This window comes from Solanum pennellii, chromosome 3 (assembly GCF_001406875.1).
Source record: "Solanum pennellii chromosome 3, SPENNV200".
Classification (NCBI taxonomy): Eukaryota; Viridiplantae; Streptophyta; class Magnoliopsida; order Solanales; family Solanaceae; genus Solanum; species Solanum pennellii.
In genome coordinates, this window is record NC_028639.1 from 45,156,439 (window position 1) to 45,171,276 (window position 14,838).

A 14,838-nucleotide genomic window follows, 5' to 3' on the forward strand; every position below is an offset into this window, starting at 1 on the left:
TTTATGTCAGTCTTGTTCTGAATTTGATAGAATAGGCCAAAAATGATAATTTTTCTTGACGCTAGTAAACTTATAGCAATTAAGGAACACGAAGAAGAAAAACAATTTGACACCAAGCTCATTCAATGACCTATTCAAAACTGAATACATGAAGAGTATACAAACTAAAAAGGAAGCAGACTGTATATGGCACCAAAAATCTCTACAACGTTGAGTTTTAGAACACTAAATCTAAATCCGTGATATCAACAAGAAACATTTTTTCAGCAAATAAATAAAAGCAACTATAGCTACTAATTTAGACAGAAAACTAAGAGAAGAAAAAGATAATATTAACGCCGAAGTAAGACGAGCACTAAAGATTAAACACATGCTCGACAAGTCAGTAGTGCTTTTTCTTATATTGTTAGCTTCCTTAACCCTTTACATGTCGATGCTAACGGTAGCCATCAAGATCAGAACGCTTGAACATTAATATCCATAAACAAAAGTAAACATGAAAGATTTAGAAATAATACGAAAAGAGAGGAATCAAGAAGAGCAGTTTCTGAACTACAATCGTTTTCTCTTTCATTGCTTTTCATCCCTCTGTTGATTCTAAGGAAAGTCATGCTCAATAAAGGGAAGACTAATCAATCACATGAGTTCCCAAACGGAATCAAACAAGCCAATTATAGTAGCAAACAATCGATTAACAAATAGAAAAGGTGCATCTACTCACAATTTTCTAGTGCATTCAACAACTGCATCTATCAACTATAGTGGTCAATTTACTTCATATAGGAGGAGGGGAACTCAGTAAGAACCATTACATTTATAACCACATCATCATGACTATATCCTTTAAATGAGCTATCTGTTCCATTTATATTACTTCTCCAATAACAAGATCAGGTCTTACAACTTTCTCACCTAGCAAAAATGTCAAGGATGCTTATGATAGAACCTCCAAAAATTTAAACAATAGGTTTGTATTACTACTAGTGCTAATAAAGAGTTTTGGTTGAAGTTTAAGGCATTGAGCAGGTCTTGTAAGGCTTCATAAACATGGTTATATATCATTTATATGCAGCATTGGTGATGATTTCTTAAGAAACAAAGCCACAAGTTTACAATCACTCTTTAAGCCACAAACTCAACAATGCAGACCAATTTATTTGCTATTTCTTTTCTAAAAAAGAACAAAGTTCAAAAGATCAAAATCCATCACATAAAATTCCTAAACATAAAAGAAGCCAAAAAAGATAGTGAACCAAAGTTGTCAGATGGCAAAAGTGAAGTTGCTTGGTTTTTCCTATTTGTTATATCAAGATTGCAATACGTTCTCAAATATGATTTGATTCTCACTAGAAAAAGAACAAATAAGAACCTGTTGTCTGGTCATCATCTTCCTCAATTGAAGTCCTAATCGATTCTCAAAGCAAAGACATTCTCAACAACATAACTATTTTTCTTCCTCCTCAACCTCTAATAATCGTTTCTATCCTCCTGCACCTAATCATGAATATTTTACTACTACTTCTTATGCTCGTGCTCTGTAGACTCCCCAGGATATTGATGAACGTCAATTAATTCTCAACGTTACCCTTTGTTTGTAACAAATATTTACTACTATCTGTAGGTATCCCTTTTCTGCTAACTCTTATTAGTTAGGCAGAAACTCTTTGTATTTTTGTGTTCTTTAGAATAACGCCCAAACTGAAAGGGTTACCCCATGATTTGAACATAAGCAGAAAACAATCGATTATGAAACTAGAAAGGAAAATTGTTTACGAGCATGCTAAAACTAGAAAAGAAAAAATTACAGTAAATTGTTCACATATTCGTTCACAGTACAGTAACTCAATGAAAATAGGAACTAAAACTCTAGGCACTAAAAATTATTGAAATTAAAATCCTAAAAACGAAGGACAAATTACAGTACCTCATTCACAAATTCGTTCACAGATTCAAATGCTAAGAGAGACAACACCGGTATCTAGTAACTCTAAGAGAGGTGACGCAGTATCCTCTCAGAAAGACACGCTAGTAACCTCTGTTGAGCCCAAAAGATTTAATAAAATCACAAATCGTCACTATTGTTTGAATGCATGATAATTAAAATATTTGTTGGATGATGATCCAGTAAAACCTACCAAAAATATAAATTAAGAACTAAATTGTGAAACCTTGAAACTTCACATGGTTCCCAAAATAAATACTTTTTCAATTAGTTAACAAAATTTGACCCCGAAATCCTACTAGTGACCATGTATCAAACGTTTGTTTCAGTAAGATCATGAGTTTGTATGAAATAAAAACCTTGGGATTACCTGTGATTGGTGATGGCTACCATGAATTTCTTTACTTGAGCTATGTGTTGAAGGCCTGAGGCGTAGGGTTTTTTTTTTTTTTTAAAATAAGTTTCCTATTACTAATAGGATGGAATATTTTATTGTAGTAGAAAAAATTTGAGGGAAAAGTTAATAGCATGAAAAATTAGAAGGAATAGTTAATAAATTTCTTTTACTTTAAAAAACTTGAAATGAAAGTTTTATTTTTAAGATAAGTAAAATGAAAGTTATTTTTAAATTAAAAAAGATGAAAGTTCTATTTTTAAGCATAAATAAATGAAGATCTTATTTTCAATCTAAATAAGATGAACATTTGATTTTTAAGCTAAATAAGATTAAAGCCTAATTTTTAAGTTAAATAAGATGAAAGTTTAATTTTTAGAACATATGGCACAATCATGAAATTTTCATGCACACACAAAAATATTTAAGCTAAAGAAGATGAAAATTTTATTTTTAAGAATGAATAACTAATGCTGGTAAAGAAAATGTAAAAAAACTATTTAAATAGGGTGAGGGTATTTTGTAAACAAACAACTTATCCTCAAACATTATGCAATGAATATTAGTTTGAATATGACACACTGGTATTCGAGTTCACTAAAGTTTTAGAATTACGACATTTGGGATTGGTATGAGACACTGGTATTCTGTAACGACCCGAAAGTACCTCCTAGAATAATGGAGCACCCTTAGGTCGGAAGAGTTGCGTACTTCACCTTTCGGAGGTCTTGTACAAGCCTTAGCTATCATTCATTACATAATACATGAAAAGTAATGTGGATTTGAAACTTTTAATGAATAAATTAATAAAGAAAACATCTTTCATAAAAGTTAAGGATTGATCTCGTCTACACAAGCTAACTTAAATACACGACATAAATATCTTAGGGACACGGCCCTTTATATTAAATGGAAATACATAATAAGTCTTAACGATAGAAATTAAGAAATAGAACTACGTCCTCGAATATAAGAGGACATACTCAATCTTGAAAGGATAGATTCCCAAGCTTTGTTTTCTAGTCTTCAAACGCCTCCAACCTATACTAATTAAGTATAGAAAAGTATGGGGTTAGCACAAAATAATGTACTAAGTATGACATATGTAAAATCATGCAAAAAGAGACATTTTAGTAAAATAAGATTTCATGCCAAATAAGTAAAACTTTCATGATTATAGAGTTAAAATAGCATAAGCATCATAATTTAGCACATAATAAAAGAGTTCCATAATTTTTGTATACGGAGTCACTTTATAGTGAACTCCAAAAATCTTACAGTAAAACACAGTGAAGCAGTGACATGTTCTAATGAACAACTCATTCCAAGCAATGTGAACTCATTTCCTGAGAGGTTTCCCTAACCAAGTTATCCTAAGACTCCTTAAGCTGAGACAAGAAGGGAATACCAATACACACCCTTCAAGACACACCATATCTTCAATCATTCATTCATTCAAAGTGTGAGTGTGCGTGTACATGTGAACACACCGTTCACATAAATCATCACTTTCATAACATTGAACTCTAGACATGCTTACACCTTCATTCATCATTTCTTACACACTAGCATGCTCAACATATACAATTACTTCATTTAGGCATAACCTAAGCAAAACCTACAATTCAAGCTTCATAAAATAAGTCAACAAGAATCATACTCATTATCACTTTATTTCACACATTTGGCCTTCAAAGTCATACTCAAAATTAAAACCAAATATATCCAAATACATCAAGTGAACACCACCACCAAGAAAGTGGACCATACCACTCAAGAACATTTCATAATAAGAATTATACAATATAACTAACTCACCATTTAACCAAGCTTCCATCACCTATAACCAATTTTTCAATATTTCATCATAATATGACCCTTAGGGCAGTAGCTAAACCATAATAACAACATAAGAAAATCAAAGTTCATACCCTACTCAAACATGTTCATTTAACCCATTTCTTAAGCTAATTCATTAGGGTTTTGACATCAAAATAATCAATTAATACTAGAAACAACCTATTTGAATCATTAAAATACTTTTACATGAAGACCCATGCTTAAAATCAAACCAAGGAGAAGATAGAGTTTGAAAAAACCCTTTCTGAAATCTTCTAGAAATGACTCTTTGAATAGAAGGGGGTTCAAGGATGACTACCATACCACAATGAGAAGCAACCCACTAATTTTTATGAAGAAACACGTCCAACCAGCCCTCCTAGTTCTTCCTTGAGTCCTAGATCCATTGGTGACTTTGAGAGAGCTTTTCTTTAGAGTGAGAGTTTGAATATTTGAAGTGAGGGGTCTTGTCTAGGTCTAGGACTTAAAACTAATCTAATATAACTTAAATACCATAAAATACCATCCTAGGTTCATAAAAGACTTGGGGAGAATTTACACAAAACACCCCAAGCTGGCAGCGTGTCCCACAGCTTTTGCAGGACACCATCGACGGATGCAACCAACGGATCGTCTGTCCATCAACGGTCCATTGGTGGGGTTTCGTTGGTTGATACTTAACTTTATTTGGGGCCTGGCTAGCTTACCTTGCAGGTCTAAACGACGGGGAAAGTCGACGGGCCGTTGGTTGGACCACTGGCTGTCGTTTGCCCTTGTTGGTGGACACTGCCAAGGCAGTCTAGGGTCCTTGTCTTGGGCCCTTCTTTAGGGCCCCTTGTGGGTCCTAGGTGGGGTCGTACCCGGACGTTAAAACCCTGCACATAGTCGTCTAGGTCTTAGAAACATCCCACATCAATTTCAATTAAAACCAACACGTAAAACTCACTAAAACATATCAAGACACATGAACACTTTCTAAGACACACCTTCCGAACGTCATAGACGTTCTTGGACGTTTGACCTCCAAACTTAAACAAACTTCACACACTGCCTAAGGACACTAATATAACTCATTTTATTGCAAAATTAACTCAATAAACAATCACGAATCTCTAGTTCACCTTAGTTCATTTTAGGGTGTTACATATTCGATATTTTTCTAATACAACATTATTTACTTAATAAATTTCATATCAGTAGGTTCATAACTCATTAGTACAAGTTCAAAGAGAAAGTTAAATACTACATAAGCATGGAAAACTCCCTGGAGCATTAGCATGGAAGTGGCAAGAATCAAGAGGTGGAGAAATAAGGGCTTAGTGTATTTTGCTCACATAGCAGATTTTTTAACTAACTTGGTTTTTGATTTTGCAGGTATAATCAAATTATACACATTTCAGGATCTACCTACTACAGCAAAATAGCTTCTTAATATAGACGAACAACAAATACCACATATAAGACACATCACATACAGCACCCGAGAATTAGACTGAACAACACAATAAAAACTCAAAAAAGGAGTTGGAAAAGTTGTGTCATTCTATAACAGCCCGTTAGACACCAAATTAACAGTATAAGAGATCACCAAATGCAAAATACAAAAAGAAAAAAATTGTCATATGTGTTTTGCAATTTTTCTTTCAAATTATTGTCCTACAGCTCCTTATTTTTCATGGGAATTGGAGCATTGTTTGAATGATCCTCGGGAAGGAGTCGAGGGTTCTTGATATTTCAGTTAAATTTCCATCTAACAATGTTAGATGCCTTTTTCTTGCTGAGGCAATAAAAACCTTCTGTAACAAACATAGAGGACAAGTTAGAGGCTCTTAGACGCAATACCAGGGATAAGAAATGGCCCAAGCACCTAGACCAATATGTGGTCCCAAATCCCAAAAGAATGTCCTCTATGCCAACCTATTAGAAGAATGGCCAAAACACACCCTTGCACCAGAAGACATATATAGACCAAGAATTAGTAGAATTCAGTATGGAAGAGCATGCTTTTTATTTTTCTTAGAATTTTACAGATCCGGAACTTCTCTTTTCTACTTTTTCCTTTGTTTTCCGCTGTAGTTTACTGTTTTTCCTAAAAGCTTGAGAGGTTTTCCATTGTATTTCCTCAACTTTGTTGAGTATCAGTGTTTATTCCTTACATTTGGTGCTTACATTGACCTTTCCGCTATAAAGGGTGATGGTACTCACAGTACCCGTTGAAGTCACTTAATGAAGCTGTCAAACACCTTTAAAAGCAATCTACAGCTCATTCTAAAATTTTTGAAGAACATTCCAGATCCTTTGAAACTATAAATGTTACCCTTAAGTATATTGCTGTTCAACTAGCGTTGTTACGAACTTCTTCATCACCCCTATCGGTGTCGCCGCCACCACCGCCACCGTTACCAACTAGCACTAGACCTTTTTCCTCTGTTCCTGGTCAGTCTTCCACACGAACACCCTAGTCTTTTAACCCCCAATCATTCCCCCCTCAATCACTTAACCCTAATTTTACCCAACTACCTCAACCTCACACACTTATTGTTCCTCAAAACACCATTAACCAATTTTGCCTTGATAAACTTGCTCTTATTGACTTATCAAAGTTCAATGGCCAGAATTTTAGGAGATGGATTTTTCAAGCTCATCAGTATTTTGATACTTATTAGGGGTGGGAATTCGGTAATTCGATTCTGTTTCAATTTTTTTTGGGTTTTTTCGATTTTCAGTTTTTGTACAACGTGTACCGAATTATTTCGGTTCGGTTTTGTTATTTCGGTTTTTTTAATGGGCCTGCTTAGTTGGGCTTTTTAAAATCTAAAAACTTACAAATTTTTTGTTTGATTTTTCAGCTTAATGGGCTAAAAATAGTTACATCAAAAAGTGTCTTTTACTTTTTATTTTTTTATTTTAATTTATAATATATATTATTTAACATTAATAATTAATATACTATAAATATATATTATAATATAATATATTTTGGTAAACTGAAGTACTGAATAACACAAAATTACATACCGAAAACCAAACCGAAATACCAAAAAAATACAAAAACATATACCGAATACCGAATCGAAAACCAAAAAACAGAAACTGAAATACCAAAAGATTTGGTTCGGTTCGGTGTTTAGGTTTTCCGGTGTTTATACCCATTCCTAATACTTATAATGTCTCCCATGAGCACCGCATCAATCTATGCTCTTTTTTTTGGAAGGAGATGCACGTGAACGGTACCAATGGATATTTCGGAACCAACAACTTTGTGGATGGAAACATTTTCTTAAACTTATGATAAATCGTTTTGGGTCTCAATCTTTGGAGGCTCCGGAGAGTTTGCTTGCTAAGTTGCGAATGACATCGTCTGTTCAAGAATATCTCTCACACTTTGAGAAACTAGCCACCGAAGGACGGACGTCTCTCCTACGTTAATGAAGCACATGTTTACTTCTGGGCTTCATCCCAATATTAAGGCCGATGTGCTCTCTTTTAAGCTGGTGGACATTCATGACACTATTGGGCTTGCATTTTTAAAAGAGCAAAAGAATTTGGGCCAGCCCAAATAGGTAACCAAATCCATTCCCTTTTCTAAAAATACAAACCCCTCTGTCCTTCTCACTTTAATTGGAGTCCTAAAATTCCGACATCTCCTTCTCCTTCCTCTTTATCGTCATCGGCTTCTTTAGATGGAGTTGGTAAATTTCCCTTCAAGAAATTATAGTCGGCTGAAATACAGCGAAAGCGTGAACTTAATCTATGCTTTAATTGTGATAAAAAGTACCAAAAAGGTCCTCGGTGTTCAGCCCCGCCACAATTGTTCCTTCTACTTACTGATGAAGAATTGTCTGATGATCCGTTACCGGATTCTTCACCACCTCCATCTTATTCTCCTCCCCCTATTATATCTTCAGAGAGCTCATCCTTACTCACTATCAGTCTTCATGATCTTACGGGTGGTCTATATCCTAGTACACTTAGATTTACGAGTTACATCACAGGCCTCACTGCTCAGATTCTCATAGATGGGGGAAGCACTCATAATTTTATTAATCCTCGGGTGGCTGGTAAGATCAAGTTGTCCATTGAACCTTCTACGAGATTTTTTGTTATGGTAGGTAATGGTCAGGGGTTGATTTGTCTAGGGGTTATTCCTGGTGTCCCTATTACAATTCAGGGGTTCTCTTTTGTTACAGATTTTTTTGTCACTGATCTCCATGGGTCTGATTTAGTGTTGGGTGTGGCATGGTTAGCCACATTGGGTCCTAGAATCAAAGATTATGTCAATTGTTTGTTTGAATTTGATTTCGGAAAGCAGCACATTCGTGGGGTGGGTGATCCTTGTCCTGTTCCTACTCATATTAATATTTCAACCCTCCGTTATTTTTCGCAAATGGATTCCATTGCTTATGTTTTGCGATTGGACTTCATTTCAACAAATATCAGTTCAACCCAAAAATACACTGCTGATCTATCATCCCTTTTGGACACTTATGTGGATATTTTTCAAAACCCCACATCTCTTCTACTTTCTCGTCCACAGGATCACCGCATTCCATTATTACCGGGTGCCACTCCAGTTAATGTCTACCCATACCGATATCCACACTTTCAAAAGGTTGAAATTGAACGTCAAGTTTGTGAAATGCTCAGGGTTATTCAGCCTAGTTCCAGTCCTTACTCGTCTCCAGTTTTATTGGTTCGCAAAAAAGATGGAACTTGGCATTTTTGTGTCGATTATCGATAAACACCATCAGTGTCAAGGATCGTTTTTCGATTCGAACAGTTGATGAATTGTTTGATGAGTTTCATCATGCTGTTTTTTCCTCAAAATTGGACCTCTTGGCTGGTTACCATCAAATTCGTCTTTATCCCCCCGGATATTGAGAAAACAACTTTTGGCACTCATAAAGGGCACTACGAATTAACAGTGATGCCGTTTGGGCTCTCCAATGCCCCCATCTACTTTTCAGTCCATTATGAATTCAATTTTCAAGCCCTTTCTTCGGTGTTTTGTTTTGGTTTTCTTTGACGCTATACTCTTCTATAGTAAATCATGGAGTGATCACTTAGGTTGATCTCTTGCGCCAGCATTTCCTAGTTGTTAAACGTCCCAAATGTATTTTTGGACAATCTTTTATTGTTTATTTGGGTCACATTCTTTCAGCAAAGAGCCTTCAAGTTGACCCTGGAGAGATCACGTCTATTCTTGCCTGGCCAACTCCTGCCTCACTTAAAGAGGTATGAGGATTTCTAGGCTTGACGGGCTATTATCGTCGTTTTGTCAAAGGCAACACTAATTTGGCTTCTCCTCTTACTGACCTTCCAAAGAAAGATTCTTTTGCTTGGTTTGAGAGTGTTTTGACTGCCTTTATTCAACTTAAACAAGCTTTGAGCTCTGTCCCTGTTTTAGCGCTCTCGAATTTTTCAAAGGTATTCTCCGTTGAGCATGATGCTTCGGGGACTGGTATAGGTGTTGTTCTTTCACAAAAAGGTTATTCCATTGCATTTTTTAGCCAAAATTTATCTTCTCGAATGCAAGATGCTTAAACCTATAATCGTGAGATGTTTGTTGTTACCCAAGATGTCCAAAAATGGCATCAATACTTGTTGGGTCATAGATTTATCATCATCACTGATCAACAACCATTAAAATCCGTTACCAGCCAAGTTATTCAAACTCCTAAACAACAACGATGGCTTAGCAAGCTCATTGGATATGACTTTGACATACGCTATCGCCCTAGAAAGCTTAATGTTGCGGAGGATGCCTTGTCTTAGGTTCACTCACTGCATACATTAGCTTTGGCTATCACCGAACTTGCATTGATTGGCCATTTGCGTGACTTGAACAAGATTAATGCGACTTTACTGGATCTCCAATCTCCGTTGCAACTTAATACGGAGTCCTTACCTCACTTTTCCTTTCAAGGAGGTCTTTTACTATTTCGCAATCGAATAATGGTCCCTTCTTATAAAAAACATCGCACACTATTACTGGAAAAATTTCACTCCTCTAAAGTTTGTGGTCATGCTGGCATATCACGCACATTTCATCGTGTTTCCTCCAATTTTTATTGGGTTGGTATGCGTGCCGATGTGGAGAAATTTGTTTCAGAATGTCAAATTTGTCAACAAATGAAAGATTCAAATTTGAAAACTGCTGGATTGCTTTGTCCCATACCTATCTCAGATGTTATTTTTAAGTCTATTTTTATGGATTTTATCACAGGTCTCCCACTATCTCATTGGCGCACTGTTATCTCGGTAATTGTGGACCGATTGTCCAAATACGGTCACTTTATTGCCTTGCCTACCAATTTTACTAGCCAAAAGATTGTCGATGTCTTTGTTAACGAGTTTATTTGACTTCATGGTTCTCCTGTTACTATTGTGTCTGATTGTGACCCGTTGTTTCTATCAGAATTTTTGAATGAACTTCATAAGCTCCAGGGTACACAACTTGCCATGAGTTCAGCCTATCATCCCCAATCTGATGGTCAGACCGAGGCGCTAAACAAATGTCTGGAGATGTATCTTTGTTGTTTTGAAACTGACACGCCCTCTACTTGGTTTTCTTTGTTACCATGGGAAAATTTTTTTTATAATAATTCATACCAACACAACTCCAAGATGACGCCATTTGAGGTAGTTTATGGTCGTCCTCCACCTACGGTGGTGAGATATCTTAAGGATGGGACTTCTAACTCTGTTATTGCTACTTCTTTATGTCAACGTGATGAAACATTAGGTGTTTTAAAGGCCAATTCGTTACACTCTCAAGTGAGAATGAAAGCTACAGCAGACAAAAGTCGTCGAGAAGTTTCATTTGCCATAGGTGATTGGGTATATGTGCGACTTCGACCTTATCGTCAGCTATCTTTACGCTCGCAGCGTCACACAAAGCTCAACCTGAGGTTTTTCAGCCCCTTCCAAACTGTCCAAAGAGATGGTGAAGTCGCTTACAAGCTGGATATTTCCCAATATTCCAAAATCTATCCTGTATTTCATGTCTCCGTTCTTCGTAAATGCTTACGCTCTCCTTCTCAACAGATTACTCCACTTGAGCTTTTGGATCAATCATCTTCTTTGATTCTGCTCCCTGAATATTTCATATAAACCACGATCATTTCGAGGGTTGGTCACCAAGTTCATCAATGCCTTATCAAGTGGACGAGTCTTCCAACAGACGCTTCTTGGGAAGATACCTCATACACTGCTGCAACGATTTCTAGATCAGAACCTTGGGGACAAGGTTCGTCTTCATGGGGGTGGCATTGTAACAAACATAAAGGACAAGTCAGAGGCTCCTAGACGTAGTACCAAGGATAAGAAACGGCCCAAGCACCTAGACCAATATGTGGTCCTAAATCCCAAAAGAATGTCCTCTGTGCCAATCTAATAGAAGAAAGGCCTAAAAGCACCCTTGCACCAGAAGACATAAATAGACCAAGAATCACTAGACTTAAGGTATGGAAGAGCATGATTTTTATTTTTCTTAGAATTTTACAGATCCAGAACTTCTCTTTCCTACTTTTTTCTTTGTTTTCCTCTGTAGTTACTGTTTTTCCTTAAAGTTTGAGAGATATTCCATTGTATTTTCTCAACTTTGTAGAATATCAGTGTTGATTCCTTACACCTTCACACCATAATTTACAAGGAACAAAACTGTTGACTTGATGGCAGAATAGTTAAAAACTAAATTAGATTGACAAATAAATTGTGCACCAAACACATCTTACTGACTTCACTTTTCAGCTTATACATTTTCAAAATTGTAGTTTCTTTATTGCTTGCAATGTCTATGGTTAGATCAGCGATAAGGAATTTTAGCATGTCAGCATCATAAGGAATACGTAATGGGGAATTCTAAATTACACTTCCAGAAAGTTATTCAAGAGCTTGTCGATGGCAGCACCAGGAAGACAGTAAGAGATAAATTAGATCTTGTGGTGCTCCCAAGGCAACTCTGGTGTTGTTTGAAAGACATTGAAGGCGGCAAGGAGACTTGGTATATGTAGGAGCAAGGAGATTATCCAATACAACTTGCATCATTACTGAGGCAGTAGCCATACTAAACGACATTCAGTATTGCATTTTAGAACAAAAGAAATAAGGGCTTAGTGCATTTTGCTCAGATCCCAAAGGAAGGAATTGCACTAGCAGATTTCTTAGTTAACTTAGTTTTTGATTTTTCAGGTACAATCATTTTCAATACATTTCAGGATCTACCTACTCAAGCAAAAAAGGCTTCTTAACGTAGACGAACAACAAATACCACAAATAAGTTTGTTAATGAACAATTAAGACGTGAGTGTATAAAAACATCCATAATGGAGCTTAGGGAACTTAGGTTTACTGGAATTTTGCTAATTTCAGCCTACTACCGTCATTGCAAATTTGATAGAATAGATACTAAGATCTTATTCATTCCTCATCAAATGTCCACAATCAGCTTAATCCTTAATTTACTCACTAATTGTGTTGATTACTTCTATGTTCCTGGAGCTGTCGAGCCTCCTGTCTCTTTGATATCCTTCCTTGTTTCAACTCTACTAGTTTTAACAGTTGGTTTAGGTGAACGACATTGCTTTGTATATTCCATCAAAGTCTTTGTGTTCTCAAATAATGGAATCAAAATTTTTAATTTGAGAGAAGGCAATGATATGTCAGCAAGGAAGTCAATAGATGAGAAAATGGTTGTCCCTTGTATTACTTTCTGGATTGTTGGGACTGATTATTTATATGTTCCATAATACACTAATCTACTTCCTATCCTGAGACAATGACGAGTTGAAACAAGTTATACCACCATAACCGACTTCACTAGTGACCTCAAACTCAAATGAACCTTAGCTAGTGATGGACGGGAAGAGAGAAACTAACACCATGGCTTGCGCTGACGAACAATCACAGGAGGCATAACCTTCTTCCTGAGATCTGGCTTATCCTTCTTCACAGTAGCAATTACCATATCTCCAACACAAGCTGATGGCAACCTCTTAAGCCTTCTTTTGATCCTTTCACGGAAATGATTTACAAGTTCTAGGCACCAGTGTTATCGACGTAGTTCACCGTCGCCTCCACCGCCTGACCCAATGACATTTTGAACTTGTTCCCGGTGGAACCTCATTGTCCTCGTTTTGACATCCCAGACGGTGTTGTTCTTCACGATCCCAAAAAATTTGAAGCCCTATAGTCGAGATTGAGAGAGATGATGGAAGTGAATGAAGAAGTGTGAAATGAATCTTCACTCTGGGAATTTTCCTCAACAATGCTATTTAGCTTAACAAGTAATCAGTAACATAGATATAATCATGTTTCTATTTACATAAAAAAATAGTTTAAGGTTATAGAAAGTCTATTCATCCAGATTTTGTAAGAGCTCCGAATACTGAAGAGTTGAATTTTTTCATGGATTCAAGTGGCTGGAATAGAGAAAAGCATATCAAGAAAACCTCTTTCACTTATTTCAAAAGACACAATACCTGTAAGATTCAGCAAACAACAAGATCCAACAACAACTTGTAACTAGAATCAACCTAAACTAGTTTGTGATCTGAACTAAAATATAACTTATTAATGGTGGTATTAGTTTCGTATAAAGCTGAACCCATTGTAAGGTGTTTATTAGGACAGATTTCAAGTTAAATTAGTGTTACATCTGATGTTATACAAGTGTATGGTCAAAGGGATAGATTTGCCTTAGAGCTAACACCAAACGTTAAAACGAACTGGTTTACGGTTCTTTAGCTTAGGTGTTGATACCGCAACGTCTGGTGAGAGACTAGAGACCGCTAACATTGGAATCACCTCAGAGGACCAGTTTAAACCTTGAATTTGGTAAAGCTTAAAAGATGAGTTTGAGTTAAAATTTGATGGCCATTTGATCGGAAATTAGGAGAGATTACTATTATATAGAAGAGTGGTAAGAGGACGACCAAGGGTATAGTGGTCATTTTACATTAATAACAAATGGACAAATTTCATTTCCAAAAGCAATAAGGGCAAACATGTAATTTTACATTAAAAAGGGACAAATTTCAATTTCAATAGCAAATTTTTGCAGATCCATTTCTCTTCCCTTTGTAGAACATCAGTCTTTCTTCAAACAAAAAATTTAAATTCATCCTTAGCACAAAAGACTTACTCAAACATGATTCTAAAGCATAATTTCTTCTAGCTCTCTTCTTTCAACAACCATTAATCGATTTGCAATTCAAAATTTCAGGTATGTTTTCTTTCTTTGGTAAAACATGGTCAAAGAAAGGATTTGACGAAATAATAAATAATAATATAAATATAATTTAGAAATTTTATATCATAAACTTTGAAAGCAAGTAGAGAATTGACAGAAAATTGAGATTAAAACATGCATAAATTTTATGATCAGTAAATTTTTGTAGGGAGAGTTTTTCTCAAAAATGTATGATGCTGGTGGCGAATTGACAAATGCAATGGAGGAATGTAAGTTCCAAATTCTACTTTTATGAACTATAATATTGATTTCTAACAGCCCTGCGAACTATTTCAAGTGCATGTGTTCTTCAATCTCTAACTTGGTTCCATTCAAATGTTATTAGAGTAAGTCCACAGAATATTTTTCTCTTCATTTCAATAAAGCGAATTTCATTTTTTCAGCTTTTTCTCTTTGGAAATTATTTCCCTT

The 14,838-nt window shown here is 35.8% G+C and overlaps 1 protein-coding gene across 1 annotated transcript; it reads left to right on the top strand.

The window, feature by feature from the left end:
• Positions 1-10,802: 10,802 nt before the first annotated feature.
• On the top strand, positions 10,803-11,288 carry LOC107013379. The gene has a single exon (XM_015213303.1). It carries the CDS (start codon positions 10,803-10,805, stop codon positions 11,286-11,288), a length of 486 nt encoding a protein of 161 aa, XP_015068789.1.
• Positions 11,289-14,838: the final 3,550 nt, after the last annotated feature.

Excerpts from the sequence above, each read along its gene's own strand:
- LOC107013379 (XM_015213303.1), top strand. The coding sequence starts at position 10,803 with ATGACGCCATTTGAGGTAGTTTATGGTCGTCCTCCACCTACGGTGGTG.